The sequence below is a fragment of the Myxine glutinosa genome, chromosome 11, assembly GCF_964187855.1.
Source record: "Myxine glutinosa chromosome 11, kmMyxGlut1.1, whole genome shotgun sequence".
In the NCBI taxonomy this organism is placed as follows: domain Eukaryota; kingdom Metazoa; phylum Chordata; class Myxini; order Myxiniformes; family Myxinidae; genus Myxine; species Myxine glutinosa.
The window spans coordinates 61990995-62012818 of record NC_136271.1 but is presented as its reverse complement, the minus strand read 5'-3'; the positions used below and the strand labels follow the sequence as shown (position 1 = coordinate 62012818).

At 43.3% G+C, this 21824-nt stretch overlaps 1 protein-coding gene across 2 annotated transcripts in view; it reads left to right on the top strand.

Annotated features, from left to right (window-relative positions):
- Positions 1–21824, top strand: part of LOC137436719 (choline/ethanolamine transporter flvcr2a-like) — an 86034-nt gene that overhangs the window by 26007 nt on the left and 38203 nt on the right. For both annotated transcript variants that reach the window (XM_068130747.2, XM_068130746.2), the window contains exons 4-6: positions 636–703; positions 1077–1180; positions 19816–19926. In XM_068130747.2, coding sequence (XP_067986848.2) covers positions 636–703; positions 1077–1180; positions 19816–19926 — 283 coding nt within the window. The remainder of the gene's footprint in view (positions 1–635; positions 704–1076; positions 1181–19815; positions 19927–21824) is intronic.

Below are 21824 nucleotides of genomic sequence, written 5' to 3'. Positions count from 1 at the left end.
TCTGCCTGCCTGGCAATCAAACAAAATTGAAAATCATTCCAAACGGGAAACGTACTGTTTTTAAGGACCTTCTAAAGGACACAAACAACATACACAAATAACTAATGCAACATGTTAGATTGAGTGATGCAATCGACACTGTGTGAAAGCTAGAATGAATTTATTTATATGCTTTTAAATCTCTTTGAACCTTTATATAAATTAAATTATATACTTGAACACTGTACAACACAAATCACCTTCATACTACTTCCAAGAACCATGCTATGTATCGATATGTAGCATGAGAGGACGTCGCATATGAAAGGGTACAGTATCGGGATGAAGAAGAGGCCGTCGATATGGCTATGTACGGGGCCAATTGACGCTGCATTCTATGGTGATCAATAAAGCCTCCCTCTCCTAAACAGTGACTCAATGTCATCTTATGTATAAGGGTGGTGTGTAGGACTGCTTCGCTTCAGTAGTGCTAAACTTCTGGATTAAAAAAAAAAAAAAAAAGTTAAAATCATTATTATATTAAAATCGAAGTATATACTTGAACACTGTGAGGTGTATCGTGTTCCATGAACTCTCTAGTTATTGATTCTTTTCAGCAATTTAATTACCGTTTACACTGGTACGTGTTTTTACAGGTTTAAGTGCTGGAGCATATTACTCCTTAGCAACTCTACTCAACCAAACAGTTCTGCATTACTACCCCGTGAGTAAACCATTCTTTTACATCGTTCTATCACCCAATTCGCTGTCGATTCACGCCACTGTAAAGTGTACTATCAATCATTGTGACAAAATAGAGCAAGATATTCTGACAGCTGGTTGCTGTGCATTGACTTATCGATGTTCATTTTCAATACCGACTCATGGCATGCCATTGATACGGAGAATGAGACAGATTAATCAACAATGGTTCGATGCCAAACAGACCTGTGACAGAAACTTGGGGCCCTGGATCCTCTTTGCAGAACCTGGAGGCAGGTGGGATCACGTTTTGGGTAGCCAGGTTGTTTCTGCGGACGTGATCCCACCATTGCATGTGTGTTACGTGGTGGAGATGTGACCGTATGTGCCAACAGGGTGAAGAAGTTGAAACTGGCTGGATTGGACTCACCATAGTGGTGACTGGAGTCGTGAGCGCTTTAATTGCGGGGTTCTGGCTCGATAAGACACACACCTACAAGTAAGTAATTTTTACTCCCGCCAGGGAGTAATGCATTCGATCGTGTCCGTGTGTGTGTGTGTGCGTCTGTGTGTTCGTGTGTTTGTGTGTGCGTCTGTGTGTTCGTGTGTTTGTGAACAAGATATCTGGAAAAGTTCTGAACGGATTTGGATGAAAGTTGGTGGGATGATTGCCCTTGGGATAAGGAAGAATTGATTAGTTTTTGGTGAAGCTCAGGATATTATTCTGGATCCAGGAATTTTTTGAAGAATTGCTTACCATTGGAAGACAGGGCTCATTTTTTTTAACGTTATCTTCTATATTTAACATTGTGATATGAAAATAGTTTTCATATTTGTTGTAAATGTAGTTTAAACTCGTGGTTATGCATTAGAGCGGTGTATATTGTTAACAGCGTCGTCGTCAAGGTTCTTTTCTTTTTTTTCTAATCAGGCCACTCTGTCATTTTAAAACCACCAAAGTGTGTATTAGGTTTCCCCGTTTCATAAAATGTATCGTTTGATACGTATAATGCTTTAAAATTGTTTTTTTTTTTTTTACCTCAGAGAGATATCAACATTTACCTCAGCGAATGTCAATCGCGGTGTCAGTATTTGATGAACTTATAAAGACTTAGGTGACTTATAAGTGTGACAAGCATGTGCACGGGATTCTTCCCAGAAGATTGAGTGGTCGCTTTAGCTTGTACGACTTAAAATGAGCGAGTTTTGTTTTGACGTTTGGGCCAGTTTTACATGTTGTATCCCTAAGGAATGAAACGAACGTTTTTCTGGCTTACAATTTTATTTGAAGTCACACATGCCTCAAAATACACTCACTTATATAAAATTGAACGCTGAATCCGAAAATGTAAGTGAAATTGCCTTGTTTTGTTTTTAACATTATCTTCTATATATTCTAAATATATATCTGTGCAGTGTCTGTCTTGTGTTGTCACTGAACTACTCCCTCAAACTTTTGTGAAATCGTACTATTCCAACTTGACCCACGGCGGGAGTATGCGCTCTACTGAGTGGCGTTCTAGTTACTCCCGCCAGGGAGTAATGCATTCGATCGTGTCCGTGTGTGTGTGTGTGCGTGTGTTTGTGAACAAGATATCTGGAAAAGTTCTGAACGGATTTGAATGAAAGTTGGTGGGATGATTGCCCTTAGGATAAGGAAGAATTGAATAGTTTTTGTTGAAGCTCAGGATATTATTCCGGATCCAGGATTTTTTTTCTGTTTTCCTTTAAAAACCATTTTCTCGGCAATAATTGGAGCGATTGAGAGCAAATTTTCACCATAGGGGGTACTCGGTGTGTCGAATATTTTTATGGTAATTATGACGTCACAGGTCACGTGTTTCGGCCGCCATATTGTTTTGAGTGAAAAACACTAAAATCCAATTTTCTCCAAAACGCCTGAACAGATCGAGGCCAAACTTTGCAGGCAGAATCGCATACCCATGACGAACAAAAAAGTCAGCGAGCATGACGTCATGCATCACATGGTTTCAGAGTTATGACGTTTTTAAGCATAAACATTTAAAACCTAGCTCCTCCCTCATTTGTGATCCAATCGAGGGGAAACTTCACAGATCTGTTCAGCATATCAGTCTACTAAAATGTCCTTTTGGAATTTGCGATCGGTCACGTGATTTGGCAGACATCGTCAATTAAACGTAAATAATAAAAACATTTATATCTCTTGAACCACTTCATTGATCGCCGTGAACCTTCATACTGTAGTAGAAGTCATGAAGAGTAACAAGTGTGCAAAATTTGAAGATCATTGGATGTACGGTCTGGAAGCTAAAAGTTGTTATTGCATGAAGAAGAAGAGTTTCGACTGTGGACGATTAATTATTTATCACGTGTACAGACTTGCAGGCACCGTTTGACACAATCTCCCGGGTTAATTTGAACCTCAAATAAAATTATAATTCCAGATTTGTCAATGGCTGAGGTATATTAACAAACGAATAAAACAGATTTGGCAAAATTCCAACTTAAAAAAAAAAGATCGCATATTTACCCAGGGTTGTGAGAGGCTGAAGAAGAAGAAACCTCGCATGGGCTTCCCAGACCAAATCAATAATTCTGGTTCTGGCTCTGCGATTTTCAGCTTTATTACTCCCGCCAGGGAGTAATGCATTCGATCGTGTCCGTCCGTGTGTGTGTGTGTGTGTGTGTGCGTGTGTGTGTGTGTGTGTGTGTTCGTATGTTCATGTGTTCGTGTGTTTGTGAACAAGATATCTGGAAAAGTTCTGAACGGATTTGGATGAAAGTTGGTGGGATTATTGCCCTTGGGATAAAGAAGAATTGATTAGTTTTTGGTGAAGCTCAGGATATTATTCCGGATCCAGGAATTTTTTTGAGGAATTTTTTTGGGAAAGATTATTTCTGTTTTCTGCATTAAAGCTTTTATTCTTATTCCTAAATGATGTTTTTCTCCTCCAATTCTGACAGTTAGGGCCTACTTTATTTTTCATTTATTGTTTTGGGGAGAGGTGATGTTAAACAAAATGTATTATTCCAACAAAACCCACGGTGGGAGTATGCGCTGTACTTTTTTTTTTCTTTTTTTTTGTATACTGAATCGAGGCTCGTGAAAGAGCTGACATTTACTTCACAAACAAATCAACCAGACAAACAAAATATATAAAAAGAGGGAGCGGAGGACAAGAGAATGCGAAGCACACAAACACTTGAGAGCACACAACATTTAAGAGCAGGGAGATGTGTGGGAGGGAGAGGGCTTGGGGGGAGGAGGCGTGGGAAGGGGTGGGGGGGGGGGGGGTGGGAGAGATTTTAAAAAAAATACACATGGACACTGCTATGGCTTCCAGGAAAGAAGTCGGTATTTCAGAAAAGTGGAGTGGCGTTGTAGTTTTTTTTTGTGTGTACAAGATCCAGGCTCACGTAAGAGGTAACATTAATGACAAAAAAAACAAACGGACACATAAGACAAAACAAAGGGAGCGGGAGACAAGATGGGGAGAGAGGGGGAAGCACACAAGTACATTTGAGAGCAGGGACATCGGGAGATCTGTGGGAGGTAGAGGGCTTGGGGGGAGGAGATGTGGGAAGGGGGGGGTGGGGGTGGGAGAGGTAAAAAAAAAAAATACACATGGACACTGCTATGACTTCCAGGAAAGAAGTCGGTATTTCAGAAAAGTGGATCTGGGGTGAATTAACAGGGGTAGAAAAGATCAAGGTTTTGGATGGGGGAAGATAAGAGATGGTGGTGAACAGCTGTTTTAAAGACCTGGAGGGAGGAGTGGGATTGAAGAGAGTGAGGGAGTTTGTTCCAGAGGTGGGAGAAAAGAGGAATGAAAGAGTGAAGGTGAGCAGAGAGTCTTGATTTTGGCAGTTTCACTAGAAGAGGGTTGCAGGCAGATCTTGTGCAACCTATAGGAGTACTTGGGGGACAGAGCACAGACAGGGATGGCGGGGTGGGGGCTAGGCCAGAGAGGAGTCGGAAGAAGACAGAAAGAACAATCAACCTGCCTGCGGTGAGCGAGTGAAAGGCCCTCACAATCAGCTTCATCGCGGGAGATTCCAATGATTCTGAAAGCTTTGGTTTCAACACCGTGAAGCCGAGCTAGGTGTGAGGCAGGAGCACCAGCCCAGAGGGGAGAGCAGTATTCCATTGAGCTGCAGATGAAAGTCTTGTATGTGGTGAGGAGCTCAGGTGTGTCAAGGAAGAACTTCGCACGACGGAGAATGCCCAGTCGGCGACTGGCTTTGGAGGCCAGCTTGGAAATGTGTTTTTTTCAGGAAAGATCATGGCAGATTGTGAGACCCAAGAGATTGAGTGACAGAACTTCTTGGAGAGGATTGTTGAGAAAGTATATGGGAGGGTTGTCCAGACAGTCTTTTCGAAGAGACAGTGAGAGTAAGATTTGTCAGGATTGAAAGACATGTTCCACTTGTTTGATCAGTCTGTGATTTTGACCAGGTATGCAGAGAGTGAGGATCTGTTTTTGCACCTTTTTGTGGATAGTGATAATGTTGGCTGATTTTCAAGCTGAAGGCAGATGACCTTGAGCAAAAGAGAGAGTGAAGAGAACAGAGAGAGGGTGTGAAAGAGCAGCAGAGCAGGATTTTAAGTCTTGGGGGCTGATGCCGTCTGGTCCAGTTGCAGAATTAGAGTCGAGGATTGACAGAAATTGACAAAGATGGAAGACCAGTCCAGATGATTGATGGCTGCTTGAAGACCGTGCCAGTTGGCCTGAGTGAAATGCCAGACTCGTCGACGTTGAGGAGGCTCTCTGAGTATGGCCAGAGAGACATCTACTTTAACAAGCATATGGTCAGATGAACCGATTGAAGAAGAAGAAGAAGAGCAGCAGACATTTGCAGGGAAGTTTGTCATAACCAAGTCTCGAAGAGAAGATGCTCCGTTAACTGATATCCGGGTTGGGAAGTTGACAGATTGTTTCAATCCCAGTGAGTCACAGAAGTCCTTTGCTGAGGTGCCATGGCTGGTGAGAGAGGTACCCACACCCACCCAGCTGGCATGATGACAGTTAAAATCATCACATATGAGGAAGAGAGAGTTGGGATGAGTAGATAGAGGTTGGTCCATGTTATCAGACAGCGAGATGTCAATGGAGTTATCACTGTTTGGTGGACGATACATAATACATATGAACAAAAGGTGGGAGCGAAGGGGACGCCGTAACCAGATGTACTCCTGGGGGTGAGGTGGAGAGAGGGCAGTGCAGGGAGAGTGAGGAAGAGAGTTTTTGATAAAGATAGCAACCCCACCTCCAGGACATGGCTCAGATCTATCATACCGGAGGAGGGAGTAACCAGGGAGAGATATTAAGGAATCAGAGACATCTTGAAGGAGGAAAGTTTCTGTTAAGCAGATTATGTCTGGTTTGTCAGAAGCAACCTGTATGGAGAGATCAATCAGGTTTGAGCGAAGGCCCCGGATGTTTGAGGTCCATACCGTTAAGGAAGAGGAAGGGGGAGCATCGGATAAAGGACAGGGGAGGGGAGGGGTAGGGTAAGATGAGGAAGAGGAGGAGGAGGTAGGGAGAGCTGTTGATGGTGTGTCAGAGATTTCAGAGGAGCTAGCAGAAAGGGAAGGATGAGGAGGACAAAAGGTTTGATGGTGATTGGATGAGGCACAGTAAGGTGTTGTTTGAAGAGGGGGCAGAGCGAAGAAGAAGGTTGGAGGAGATCGAGGTAAGAGTTGGAAGGGAGAGGAAGTGGGGAGGATGTTTTGAGGAGGGTGAGAGGAGAGAATTGGAGAAAAAGGAGGGTGGGGAGATTTGAAGGGGAGGGGGGAGGGGAGAGTTTTGAAATTGAGGGGTGAATTTAGGAAGGGAGGGGTGCGGGGGGGGGGAGTTTGGGAGGGGAGGGGGGAGGGGTGAGGGGGGAGTTGAGGAGGGGAGGGCGAGGAGGGAGTTTAGGAGGGGAAGGATGAGTTTGGATTTTAGAAAGTGTTGGACGATTCATGGAAAACGAACATTTATTGCAAAATGAGTTTCTCTGATTTTTCCTGTCAGAGATCCGTTTGAAAAAGTTGGAGGAGGGGTGGAATGCAGGTGAGTTTAGGGAATGTAGGAAGGAAGAACTGTTAGAGATTGAATTTTTATTTGAAATGAATAGATTTGGTGAGCAACTTGAAAACACCCTTTTAAAGAAGAAGAAGAAAAATGTGTTTTAATATACAACAGAATAAAACACCTCAGGGGAAAGTTTAAAGTTTAAACATTTCAAAACTAAGCCGTGAAAACTATCTGGGGGTATTCCATAAATGAGGGCATGAAGGATTCCGAAGGGGGATAAAGGATTTCAGCACATGTTCAGAAGCAGGAACAGAAGATTAGGAGATTGACAGAAATGAGAGCAGAGAACGAAGGAACAGGGAGGTGCACAAGCAATATGTTAATACGGGAGGAGAGGCATACTTTTTAAATTCTTCGTTAATGTTTTTTTTGAAGGTTAGGGGAAAGTGGATCAGAGGAAGAAGGATAAAGTTGAAGAAGTATGGTGAGAACTGGAATTGGAAAGGTGTGTTTTGGCTGGAGAGGATTGAGTTATGAAGGAAGGAGAGAAAAAAACGGGTGGGTGTTTTTCTTATTTTTGAAATTTCAAAATACAGCAGCTGGACTTGCGTTGCTGAACATTATGGATCTGCTTATGTGTATACATTAAATTCAGGTTCTTCTGATTCTGATGTATCATGTTATGTTTAAGAGCATCGATACTATGTGGTTTGCTGTTGCATTCCCAGCAGTAGTTAGGGCAGGAATTTGGAATTTGACTGTGGTGCCGACGATAGCTCATCTACTCTTCACGAATGACACCGTGGGATCTTTAACATCCACCAAATAATGCTCTTTGGTAGGACACCCAGTTTAAAGTCCATCCGAGCAATGGCATATACATTGATAAATCACCCTGCCTGTGAAAGACCAGCATGACTTTTTATAGCTTGGCTGAGATTCTAATCCAGGCTGGACAGCTCAGAAGCAGGTGTTCGTACATCGAGGCCATCCTGCCAGCCTGCTATATTGCAATATTGATTTTTATTTACATGCTATATTTATTTTACATTTTTACCTTTTATATTTTACATGCTTTTATATGCGATATTGATTTTCAAAAGATGTTATTATCCAAAATTTGACCCAACATGTTGAACAGCTCAGTGGTGACTAAAGTCATCCCTATACAACAACAACATGCATTTTAAAGGCCATTTTCCCTGCTAGAGCGGGGGTTAGCCTTGCGGTCCCCATGACAATCTTCTCCATTTTGCCCTATTTTCTGCATCTCTCCTTGTTAACCCCCTTGCCCGCATTTCTTCTTCCACCATCTTTAGCCAAGTCTTTCTCGGTCTTCCCCGTCCTCTGCTTCCTTCTACATTCATTTCCATCACTCTTCTCAACCAGTCACTTTCATCCTTCCTCAACACATGACCAAACCATCTCAACCTGTTCCTCTTCACAGCATCAATCACAGGCTCTATTCCCATCATCTTTCGCAATTCATCATTTGTCTTCCTCTCTCTCAACGATACTCCGCACATCCGTCGAACCATTCGCATTTCCACCCTTTCCAACCTTCGTTGCTGCTCTACGTTCATTACCCATGTCTCGCTCCCATAAATCATAACACTTCTCACACATGCAGCATACACCTTTCCCTTCAGCTTCAACGACACTCCCCTCATCATCAGCACGCCACTCAGTTCCCGAAACTTCTTCCATGCACATCTCACTCGAGCAACCGTTGCCGAGTCTGATCCACCTTCTCCATTCAGCATGTCTCCGAGGTAGCAAAATGTTTTCACACCTTCCAGCTTCACGCCGTATCCAAGATCCAACTCAACATTTCCTCCATCTGCAGCTCCCTCTGTGCACACCTTACATTTGAATGTAGCTGCCATACTGGTTAATGACCCTCTCAGACCACTACATTTTTGATGAACCTACTCAGCGCACATAGTACATTGAATGGAGTTCACTCCGACACCCTTCCTACACACAGCACAGGGCCACTTCCCAGTTCTTTTCACCTCACAACATGCTTTACCACTTGCCATCACCTTCGTCTTTCCGATATTCACCTTCAGACCTTTTGTCTCCATACATTCCTTCCACGTGTTCATCTTTTCCTTCAGTCCATCCATACTTTCCGCAATCAACACCAGATCATCTGCATACAACAACTCCCACGGTAAACCCTCCTTTACGTTCTGAGCCAGCACCTCCATCACAGCTACAAATAGTAGTGGACTTAGTACCGACCCCTGATGCACTCCCACCTTCACCTCAAACTCACCACTGTTCCCGTCCTTCGTCCTTACAGCTGTGCGCGCTCTTTTGTACATTGCCATCACTACTCTGATCAACCATTCCTCCACTCCTAACTTCCTCAATGCCCATGTCAATACTTTGCGTGGTACCCTATCGAATGCTTTCTCCAGATCAACAAACCCAAGAAACAACTTCTTCCTCTTCTCCATGTACTTCTCCTGCAACTGCCTCACAATGAAAAGCGCGTCTGTCGTTCCTCTTCCTGGCATGAATCCAAACTGCATTTCGTCGATATTCACTTTCTTCCTTATCCTCCTCTCCAACACCCTTTCCAATACCTTCATTCCATGCTCCAATAACTTTATCACTCGGTATGAGCCACACTCCAGAGGGTCACCTTTCCCCTTGTATAGAGGGACGAGGGTACTCCGTTCCCAATCCACTGGAATGCGGCCTTCTTTCACCACCAGATTACAGATCTGTCATTCTCTTCACACCCCAACTTCCTGCTGCCTTCAACATATCTCCCACAACTCCCGTCGGCCCTCCCGCTTTTCTACCCTTCATTGCTTTTATCGCTTCCTCAACTTCCTTCTCAGTTATCTTCTCTGCCGGTCCTAAAACTGGGTTACTCTCTATGTTGCCATCCCATTCATTCTCTGTATTCAACAGCATTTCCATATATCTTTTCCATCTTCCTTTAATTCCATCTGGGTCGACAACGATTTGTCCCACTTCATCCTTCAAGCAACTCACCCCCATCACATCACACCTCTCTTTCGCTATCTGCTTTGCAATCCTGAATACTGCTTTCTGACCCTCTTCCGAATCTAAGCGTTCTCCGAACATTTTCCTATATGCCTCCTGCGCCTTTGCTACCTCTTTCTTTGCAGCCTTCCTGGCTGCCTTATAACTTTAATGCTCTGCTGTTTCTGCTCCCGTACCCTTCGCCTTCTGCCACTCGAACTTCTTCCTCTTCTCGTCAATCCTCTTTGCAACTTCATCATCCCACCACCATGTTTCCGAGTGCCTCGGTGGTCCTTTTGTCCATCCACATACCTCACCAACGGCTCCCAACAGACTAGCTTTCATCGACATCCAACCACTTTCAAGCTCAACCACATCATCCTCGACCCTACTCAGCCTCTCTTTTAATGCCTCCCTTACTGTCACCTCTTTCAACCTCCACACCTTCATTCTCGGTTGGTACTTCACCCGCCGAGCTCTCCTCGCACCTTTCACCCTTACGTCGCAGACAACCAAGTGGTGCTGTGAAACAGCCTCCTCCCCCGGGATCACCTTTGTGTCCCGGAGGTGCCCCCTATCTCGCCTACGCACCATCAGGTAGTCAACGGTTGTCGTCAACCCACCTGACGTGTATGTAACAAGCTTATTATCCTCTTTCTGGAACTGAGTATTACAAATCAACAAACCAGCTCCATCAGCAAACTCCAAAATCCTTTCACCTTCTCCATTTCTCACACCATATCCGTAACCCCCATGAACTCCATCAAAACCATCCATACTCCTTCCCACATGTCCATTTAGGTCTCCTCCTTCCACAACAACCTCCTCATCTTTCACGTTTTCCATCAGCTTCTCTATCGCACACCAGAACTTGTCCTTTTCTTCATCGCTTTGACCAACCTGCGGAGCATATCCCGAGATGACGTTCACCAAGAGCTTTCCAATCATCATTTTCACCATCATCAACCTATCACTCACTCTCGTCACACTCACCACACTGTCTACAAACTCCTCAGAAAACAGGACACCAACACCATTCACGCCCTCCAGGCACCCTTGCCACACAAACTTGTATTTCTGTCCCTGCCTACCCTTCACCATTCTCACACCACTTCCCTTCCATCTAGTCTCTTGCACACAACATATGTCCACTCTTCTTCTGACCAATACTTCCACCACTTCTCCTGATCTCCCTGTCATTGTCCCTACATTCCATGTCCCAAACCTCAGAAACCGATCTCCACTTCTGGCTGTACCCTGCCCATATGTAGTTGTAATTGTCATGGTTCCTTTTCTGAGGCAATGTTTTTTATGGCCGGATGCTCTTCCTGACGCCAACCCTCTTAGTCGTCTTTTACGACATGCAAGGATACGGTGTACCTATTCTTATCCAGGGTACACACCGGGATAAAGCCATCCCTATCCAATAATGAAAAGGTATTGAACACTCAACAATTGGTACCGGTACAACAAATGCTTTTGTTGGCCAACATGCTTTAGTAAGTTACTGATTAGCTTATGTTATCTCTGTACTCGTATATTGTTTTGTGAGATGAACAAATCTTCTAAATATTTGGAACAAGGAGATATGCACATCAAGGACAGGTGGCAGGATGGTATGGCATTTCACAGCATGGGAGGGCCACACAACAAGAGCAACAACATAACAATCATATGATGAACAGAATAGATGGAGGCAATAACAACAATGTTGTGGAAATTTTCCTTGAGCTGCCACCCACCAGAATGGCATGACATCATATGGCATATTGAACGCCTTGATATTAAGATGTTAATTATACTGACAAACTTTACTGATAATGCATGATGTGGTGAGAGGGAGGAGATAGTAATCGTGACAGACACCTTCATATTATTTGTTTGTACACTACCGGTCTAAAGTTTTAGAACACCTCAGTTTTTCCAGTTTTTATTGAAATTTACGCAGTTTAATGTCTCAATGTACTCTGAAATTAAGCATAGAACAAATAAACAATTCGAGAAAAAAAAGAAATCATAGAATCATTTTGTGTAACAAAATTTAATTTAAATTTTTGACTCAGCAAAGTAGCCACCTTTTGCAGATATAACCGCCGAACACACTCCTGGCATTCTTTCTTCATTGGAAATCAAATATTGTTCGGGAAGTTCTTCCCAACACTGTTGCAGAAGTTCCCACAAATGTGTTGCACTTGTAGATTGCTTTGCTTTCACCCTTATGTCCAGGTCATCCCAAACCAGCTCGATGGGGTATAAGTCTGGAGACTGTGCTGGCCATTCCATGATTTGAAGCCAACCATCTTGTTATTTTCCTCGAAGGTAGTTTTGACATAGCCTGGAGGTGTGTTTAGGGTCATTATCTTGCTGTAGGATGAACCCCTGATCAACCAGGCGTCTATACCAGAGGGTATTGCATGGTGCTGCAAAATGCTGTGGTAGCCCTTTTGGTTCAGGGTGCCAGTCAATCTGTGCAAGTCGCCGACTCTGGATCCAGCAAAAGAGCCCCAGACTATCACGCTTCCTCCTCCATGTTTGGCAGTTGGTGTCACACACTGAGGAACCATCCTTTTGCCGACATGACGGCGTACAAAAACCCTGTGTGATGAACCCAAGATTTCAAATTTTGATTCATCGGTTCATAAGACCTTCTTCCAGTCTTCAGTAGTCCACTGGAAGTGCTTCATGGCCCAGGCAATCCTCTTTTTCTTATTTTGCCATTTTAGCAATGGCTTTTTACTGCCACTCAGCCTGTCAAACCTGCAGCTCGAAGTCTTCTCTTCACAGTTGAAACTGAGACTTGCTTACTTTGACCAGTGTGAAGCTGTGTTTGAAGCTGTTGTCCTGTGAGCCGCCTATCACGCAAGCTGTTGACTCTCAGAATCTTGTCTTCTGATTCTGTTGTGGATTTGGGTCTGCCAGACCTCTTCCTGTCAGAGTTTCCTCCAGTTTCCAAGATACTACTTCCTGCAGTGCAATATTGTCCAAATAATGCTTCAGAGGGTGTAATAATAGTCTGTTCCAATACTGCTTTCATACAGACAAAGGGTTTGTAATCAAGTAATCAGCAGAGGTTGAGACACCTGAAGGAATTGTTTGCATCAACTTTCAAGGCTTAATTTACTTACATTGCTGCAGAACAGCTGTAAGTTGTTAACCCATTAGTTGTTCCCTGAAGAAGGCCTTTTTTACAATATAACTGTGCAATTTGCATTATTTTCCCGTTTTTGCTAACCTAAACTTTTTTTTTAACCTTGAGCAGTTTACTGCTTACCTTTGTACCATTTTAGGTTATTCACTGAACATTAAACTGCGTAAATTTCAATAAAAACTGGAAAAATTGAGGTGTTCTAAAACTTTTGACCGGTAGTGTATATATCTTTCCTAAACTAACCCGATGAGACGGGACGTGTGGGCCCTCTGGTTCGAGGTTCACGCATTTGTGTTTGACTGGGGGGTGGGGGGGGGGGGTGCTTGGCATTTACTGAGTACGCCTGTCAAACGGTAACACAGGTGTTCTCAGGCGAGCTCAAGATTGAAGAAAAGCTCACGTGGAACAGAGGGGTTAAAGGCTTGCTTGATCTCGATTTTCAGTACGTAAACAGACCAAATGCATACCTCGAGGCCATCCTCTAGGTCAAGACCACATGGACACCCCATATATATCTATATATATCTATATATATATATATATATATATATATATATATGTATATATATATATATATATATATATATATATATATATATATATATATATATACATATATATATTTACAGTCATGTGAAAAAGTAAGTACACCCCATGTAAAGTTTTGACTTTTTCAACATATTTCAACATACAGCTATTTGATCTTCATTTCAACAATATTGATAGATAAAGGTGATATAATATAACAAATATCATGAAACATTTACATTTTGTAGTCCATTGTATAATTTAAATAAACATAAATGCAAATTTCGCATGTGGAAAAAGTAAGTACACCCCTACATTTGTCACTACTTCAAATACCTAAAATTAGAATCAGGTGCACCAGCTCAGGTGCAAATGATTAGAACATCGTTAGAGAGGATCTTGGAGGAACCTGTCTTCTTTAAACCTCAGATACTTAGTTTGGTTTGCTCTTTGTTGGTGAAGTGTGCGGCGTCACCATGCCTAGATCAAAAGAGCTCTCTGAGGCCTTCAGAAAGAAGGTTATAGATGCCTACGAGTCTGGGAAGGGATTTAAAAAGATCTCCAAACAATTTGAAATCAATCATTCGACTGTCCGGAAGATCATCTACAAGTGGAGAACATTCCAAACAACTGCCAACTTGTTCAGGCCAGGCCGCCACAGCAAGTTCAGCCCGAGAGCAGACCGCAAGATGCTGAAAGAAGTCTCTAAGAACCCCAGAATGTCATCACGGGACCTACAGGTAACTCTTGCCACTGTTGATGTCAAAGTGCAAGAGTCTACCGTTAGAAAGAGGCTGCACAAATTTGATCTTCATGGGAGGTGTGCCAGGAGGAAACCTTTGCTGTTCAGAAAGAACATCAGGGCAAGACTAAAGTTTGCCAATGAACACCGCGGCAAAGACCAGCACTTCTGGAACAATGTGCTCTGGACAGATGAGTCAAAGGTAGAGCTATTAGGCCACAGTGCCAGAAGACATGTTTGGCGAAAACCAAAGACAGCATTTGACCACAAGAACCTGATACCAACTGAAAAGCATGGTGGGGGAAATATTATGGTTTGGGGCAGCTTTGCTGCATCAGGGCCTGGGCAGCTCACAATCATATAATCCACTATGAATTCTTAATTGTACCAGAGGGTGCTTGAGGATAATGTGAGGCCATCTGTCGGAAAGTTGAATCTCAACCGAAGGTGAACCTTGCAACATGACAATGACCCTAAACATACCAGTAAATCCACCAAGGAATGGCTGAAAAGAAAGAAATGGAGGGTTCTGGAATGGCCAAGTCAAAGCCCGGATCTAAATCCCATCGTGATGTTGTGGGGGGATTTGAAACGAGCTGTGCATGCAATTGTGCATGCTGTGCAATAATTTTTTGTTGAATAAATTATTGCAAAGTCAATTTCTCATTGTTTTTTTGTTCAATTAGATCACCTTTATCTATAGATACTGTTTAAATGAAGATCAAATATTGATATGTCCACATATGTTAAAAAGATTTTTTTTAAACATTTCATGGGGTGTACTTACTTTTTCCACATGCGAAATTTGCATTTATGTTTATTTAAATTATACAATGGACTACAAAATGTAAATGTTTCGTGATATTTGTTGTATTATATCACCTTTATCGATCAATATTGTTTAAATGAAGATCAAATAGCTGTATGTTGAAATATGTTGAAAAAGTCAAAACTTTACGTGGGGTGTACTTACTTTTTCACGTGACTATATATAGTCATCATAAATGCCAAGTCTATATATAGAGATAGACTTGGCATTTAATATGGAATATTTTTTTTTCTTGACTTGGGTTTACTTTCTTAAGTCAGTATATCAATCTGGTGAGTTTCTTTTACTTTGGTGATTTATTTGTTAAAAGAACCATGTCACTGATTGTCTGTCGCAGCAAGCAGTCTACAACAGGATTATATCACAGGTGGCGTGGCAAAATGTACGGACAGGTGCATTTGATGATTGGCTTCACAGTCGGGTATACAAGGGTTGTTGCATTCTGTATTCGTGGAAAACAACTGCTGCACGTCTCCAAAAGTTATTGCCGCTTCCTCTGGAGAGGGTCCGTCAACTCAACAATGCTGTTTGTCATGGAGTGGTGGCTATACGAAATTACGGCATGAAACAGCGTGCTATTGCTCGGCAGTATGGCATCACTCAAGGTCAGGTGTCAAAGATCCTGAAACGAAATGCTCAGAGGAGTGTCCCTACTCCAATACCGAGGCCAGGACGTCCCCTCAGAACCACAAGGAGGGATGATCGCCAGCTGCACCGGTTAGTCCGCAATGGCCGTACCAAGTCAGCTAATCCTTAGGGCTGAGTGGCAGCAAATGACAAATGTGCCTGTATCCAGAAGGCTAGTCAACCAACGACTGGTTCAAGCAGGCTATCGTGCCAGGCGTCCCCTGAGAAAGCCATGCCTGACCAGACAACACCGCCAGCGCCAATTGCAGTGGGCCAGAGTGCACCGTCAATAGCAGCCAGGACACTGGAATCACGTGATCTTCAGTGACGAGTCTAGTTTTCTGGTCTATCGTCAAGATGGCCGCGTCCGAGTGTGCAGACAAGTGCATGAAGCCTACAACAAAGATTGTATAGTGCCAAGAGTCCAAGCTGGAGGTGGTGGGGTGACCGTTTGGGCTGCTTTTCATGCAGGGGGCAAAACTGACTTGGTTGTTCTGAATGGAAACCTCAACCAGCTCAAGTACAGGGCCATTCTGGAAGAAACATTGCTTCCATATGCTCGTGCAGCCTTTCGAGGAAACTTTGTCTTCCAAGATGACAATGCACGGCCTCATCATGCTCGCATGATCCAACACTTTCTTGCTGACCATGGTGTAGAGCATATGGAGTGGCCTGCCATGTCCACGGATATGAATCCGATAGAGAACTTGTGGGCAGAATTAACGCGTCAAATCGACCACTTGGACCAGCACCCGACCTCTGTGCGTGAATTGCAGCAGGCTATTGTCACTGCATGGCAAGCGATTCCTGTGCAAATCTTGGCAAATCTCATGAACAGCATGCCTCGAAGTGTACGTGCTCTCCTGAATGCTCGTGGGGGTTACACGAAGTATTGAACTGTAATTTTACTGTCCGTAATCCCAGTCGTAATTTAACTTTTGTTTTTGTTAAAAAAAATTTTGGCTAATGTGCTAAATAAAGAGATACTTCTGGAAAACGTACAGAAGTTTAACACAGTACTGTCCATGAATTGAGTTCGATATCAGTTTACATCACTTTCAAGGATCAATTTATTTGTTTTGAAATGTCAAATGTGTTTTTTGTTTCTTTTAAAGGTCACATTAACAAAATCTAGAATAATTTCAACATAATTCCAATGAACTTTTGGTCCTAAGACATCTTGAAAAGTAAGTATACATATATATATATATATATATATATATATACAGACTTGGCATTTAATATGGAATATTTTTTTTTTCTTGACTTGGGTTTCCTTTCTGAACTCAGTATATCAATCTGGTGAGTTTCTTTTATACTTCGGTGATTTCTTTATTAAAAGAACTATGTCACTGATTGTTTGTCGCAGCAAGAAGTCAATAACAGGATTATATCACAGGTGGCGTGACAAAATGTATGGACAGGTACATTTGATGATTGGCTTCACAATCGGGTATATAGGGGTTGTTGCGTTCTGTATTAGTGGAAAACAACCTCTGCACATCAACAAAAGTTATTGCCGCTTCCTCTGGAGATGGTCCGTCAACTCGACAATGCTGTTTGTCATGGAGTGGTGGCTTTACGAAATTCTGGCATGAAACAGCGTGCTATTGCTCGGCAGTATGGCATCACTCAAGGTCAGGTGTCAAAGATCCCGAAACGAAATGCTCAGAGGGGTGTCCCTACTCCAATATCGAGGCCAGGACGTCCCCGCAGAACCACAAGGAGGGATGATCGCCAGCTGCACCGGTTAGTCCGCAATGGCCGTACCAAGTCAGTGAATCGGCTTCGGGCTGAGTGGCAGCAACTGACAAATGTGCCTGTATCCAGAAGGCTAGTCAACCAACGACTGGTTCAAGCAGGCTATCGTGCCAGGCGTCCCCTGAGAAAGCCATGCCTGACAAGACAACACCATCAGCGCCGATTGCAGTGGGCCAGAGAGCACCGTCAATGGCAGCCAGGACACTGGAATCACGTGATCTTCAGTGGCGAGTCTTTATTTCTGGTCTATCCTCAAGATGGCCATGTCCGAGTGTGCAGACAAGTGCATGGAGCCTACAACAAAGATTGTATAGTGCCAAGAGTCCAAGCTGGAGATGGTGGGGTGACCGTTTGGGCTGCTTTTCATGCAGGGGGCAAAACTGACCTGGTTGTTCTGAATGGAAACCTGAACCAGTTCAAGTACAGGGCCATTCTGGAAGAAACATTGCTTCCATTTGCTCATGCAGCCTTTCGAGGAAACTTTGTCTTCCAAGATGACAATGCATGGCCTCATCGTGCTTGCATGATCCAACACTTTCTTGCTGACCGTGCTGTAGAGCATATGGAGTGGCCCGCCATGTCCCCGGATATTAATCCGATAGAGAACTTGTGGGCAGAATTAACGTGTCAAATCGACCACTTGGACCAGCAGCCGACCTCTGTGCGTGAATTGCAGCAGGGTATTGTCACTGCATGGCAAACGATTCCTGTCCAAAGCTTGGCAAATCTCGTGAACAGCATTCTTCAACGTGTGCGTGCTCGCCTGAATGCTCGTGGGGGTTACACGATGTACCGAACTGTAATTTTACTGTCCGTAATCCCAGTCGTAATTTAACTTTTGTTTTGGCTAAAAAAACAAATTGGCTAATGTGCAAAATAAAGAAATACTTCTGGAAAACGTACAGAAGTTTAACACAGTACTATCCGTGAATTGAGATCAATATCAGTTTCCATCACTTTCAAGGATCAATTTATTTGCTTCGAAATGTCAAATGTGGTTTTTGTTTCTTTTAAAGGTCACATTAACAAAATCTAGAATAATTTCAACATAATTCCAATGAACTTTTGGTTCGAAGTCAACTTGAAAAGTAAGTTCACCCCCACAAAAAAATATTCCATATTAAATGCCAAGTCTGTAGTTATGGAACGAGGGTTCACCACAAGTGGCAACCCCTCAAACTCCTCCAGACCTCAGGCCCTGCAGGCCGATGTAGCACAGATAACTGTGCGGCCTGTCAGGTTGGAACCAACCACAAACGTCAAACAGACAGCAAAATCTCCCAGTGTCCGGCATCTGACGCCATTTACCTGGGGGTGACGTGGCTCAACTAACCAAGGATTGCACCCTTATCACTTTACAATACAGCCCCCAATCATCCGTCAAATGAGAGACAGAGAGAGAGACAGAGACAGAGACAGAGACAGAGGAGACAGAGAGAGAGAGAGAGAGAGAGAGAGAGAGAGAGAGAGATAGAGAGAGAGAGAGAGAGAAAAAAAGAAAGAAAGAAAGAAAGAAAGAGCTGGGGTATATGTATATGGTCTGAACGCGTTGCTGCAGTTGAGGAGCTGACGCAACCTCCCGGTTATGAATTCTGCCCTTGTCTCCTGAAAGGTCACTGTCTTCCACTCTTCCTCCAGTGTGCAGTGCCTGTCCCATACAGCATCTCAAAGCGTAGCACACTGGAAGTGCTGTGTGTCAAAGCGCAGTTTGGTTGAAATGCAGTTTGTCAAAGTGCTGCGTGGTTGAAGCACAGTGTATCTCATTAAAGAAAGACAAAAACTTCCGAGACTCGAAAGACAGGCAAAGGGTGCACTCAAAAGGCAAGGTGAAAGGCCAAGACACCAGCCAAGAGACACCAGCCAAGAGACTCTAAGGTCTAGTCTGTAATATGCTCGTGTGTCCTCCTTTTATGGCCACCTGCCCCCCTCCTCAGCATGGCCACCTGACCTCAATGGATGAGCCTTCAAAGTCCCCATTGTCGGTCCCCTCCCATAATTGGTCCTGGGCAATGGCTCCAGCCGACCTCCCTCACGGATTGGTCTGGCTGTGATGGGTGCATAGAGCCTTTTCAGTCCAGTTTTGGTCCCCGTTGTGGCTTGGTGACTTTTGGCCGGTTTAACCCAGTTTTAAGGAATTTTCTTGCCCATCGTACTTTCAGCTGGAGGTGACTCACCGGTCAGTGGAGGTGGCAATGGGCGATTCCTCCCGTTTCAAACTGGTTTGTGAGATTGAGGAAGTGAGAAATAGCAAATAGGTGGAAGCTTCCTGTGCTATAGAATTGAGAGAGATGGAGAGATAAAGAAAATAAGTTGTGGAGATGGTAAATAAACACACCCAACCATCTCATCTATCCGATATATTTGCAACGCATATTTATCCCCATGTGTTACATCACACTTAACTGAACAGATGCTGTGAAATAATTGTTGTTATACTCTAGATTGACTATTTTACCCCCTGGAAGCCATAACCACAATACCTTCTTGAATGCAGGATGACCATCTTGGTGGTGAATATACTGACCTTCATTACTATGGTGGTGTACACATTCACAATGGACTTGGGGCATATCTGGGTCATCTTCATTACTGCAGGCATTTTAGGGTAAGTTTCTGAGTTTATTACCTTCATACTCTTAACAGATAATCCAAATCACTAGCACTGATCCAGAGATAGTTTTGATGACCAATTTCTAAGCTTCCTACCAAATAGCCTTTGAAGTGAAACAAAAGTCGTATTTCAAAAACTGTGCAGCATTACACCTGATCATCAACTTTGATTTCACTTTATAATCCTAGTTTTTTTTGTTGAAGTAAAATAAGTCTCAGCAGCCAACAATAAACTGCCACTCCAATTCACTGCCAATCGTGAACCCTGTATTTAAATTCTGTCTGCGTTATGCTTACTTCTTCTTCAGTCGGCTCTCAGGCCAACTTAAAGGGGAAATCAAACGCAATTTATTTTCTTCTGAAAACCATTGAAAATCATAAATCATGGTCTAATTTGAAGGGAAAATATTTTTGAATTTGTCGAAAAAGCCAAAGTGTCGATTTTCAATTTTGCCAGTGATGTCACACTATGAAACTCACCTTGATCCAAATGTTGAATTACATAGAGAGCAGTGCATGTCAAGCTCAGATTCTGGTACTGATTCCACCATCATTAGCAACTCTGAAGGTTCTCAATATGTTGAAACGGATCAGTTGGATTTTGAAAATAAACTATTGGAGATAAAATTTAGTGATGGAAGCGCTTTCGGGGGAATTGTTGAGCCGTATCATTTCAAGCCTTATGGGAGCAATTCAGACGAAGATGGTGTTAGTGAAGATGGCGGTGTTCGTAGTGCAGATGGAAATGCCGTTTGGATGTTCACTCCAGATTGGTAGGTTTTGTTTTTCCGTTCCATTGACGGTTTTTCAGGGATTTTGTATTTATTGATAAATCAGTTCTATTGGAGAAACCAGAAGAAATATGGCACAACACAGAAAGGACACAGCATGGACATGATTCAGCACGGACATGACAGCACAGACACAGCACAGACACTGTCTACCAAATGGGCGATTAATGCTTTCTCCCACCATAGCCGGCTGACCCAGTGCCTTATATGTTACAGTATCATCCCGTTTCATACTACCCCAGGACATCATTTGTGTCTGTAGTCGTGTCCATGCCATGTCCCACCGTCATGTCCATGCCGTGTCTTGTTCCCGCTCCATGTCCGTGCTTTGTCTGTGCTGTGTCCGTGTCAATGTACCACCTCAGTGGAGAGAGCAGGGACGGTTGGTGACGAGGTGAGATCGGTCACATGCAGGCCAACAGATGTTAGATTCACTGCTCAAATCACCCGTGTCCATATATCTCAGTTTACGGTGTTCATATATCTCAGAAGAGATGGTGATATAGTTTACAGTGTTACAGACTGCTGTTTCTTCCGCATAATTGTAGGAGTAGCATCCTCTCTCAATCGTGGTGGATAACCAAAAGATCTAGCCATGCCTATTATTTCATAACTGCTTTGTAAAATGTTCCGAACACAAAAGTGAGCATCTTGTAGGCCCAATCCACACTCAGGTATTTCAGAAAAACCTCATCCAATTTCTGGCAACCCTCAGATCTTTCGGCCATTGATGTAGCATGAAACCATCTCGGTTTGTATTACTATGACCACCGAGGACGCATCAACCCAGAATATTTGTAGAAATTCGAAAATTATTCGCCATTTGAATTCAATCGTACCGCAATGTAACCTGTAGACAGTACGGATTTTGGCGGTCGACTTCCTCGTGCGACGTCACGGATATCGTGAAGAAGAAGATTTCGACTTTTAATTGCAAAATTACCGACTTTATAAATTGGGAATCCTATAAAGACACGTCGTATCTATTGTCGGGTATAAAGGGATAGATTAGCGTTGAGGTGGTCTGAACATTTGGGTTCCCCTTAAAGTGTCTTTTAAATCAGGAGTATTCCAACACCTTCTGTAATGGCCCCCATATCAT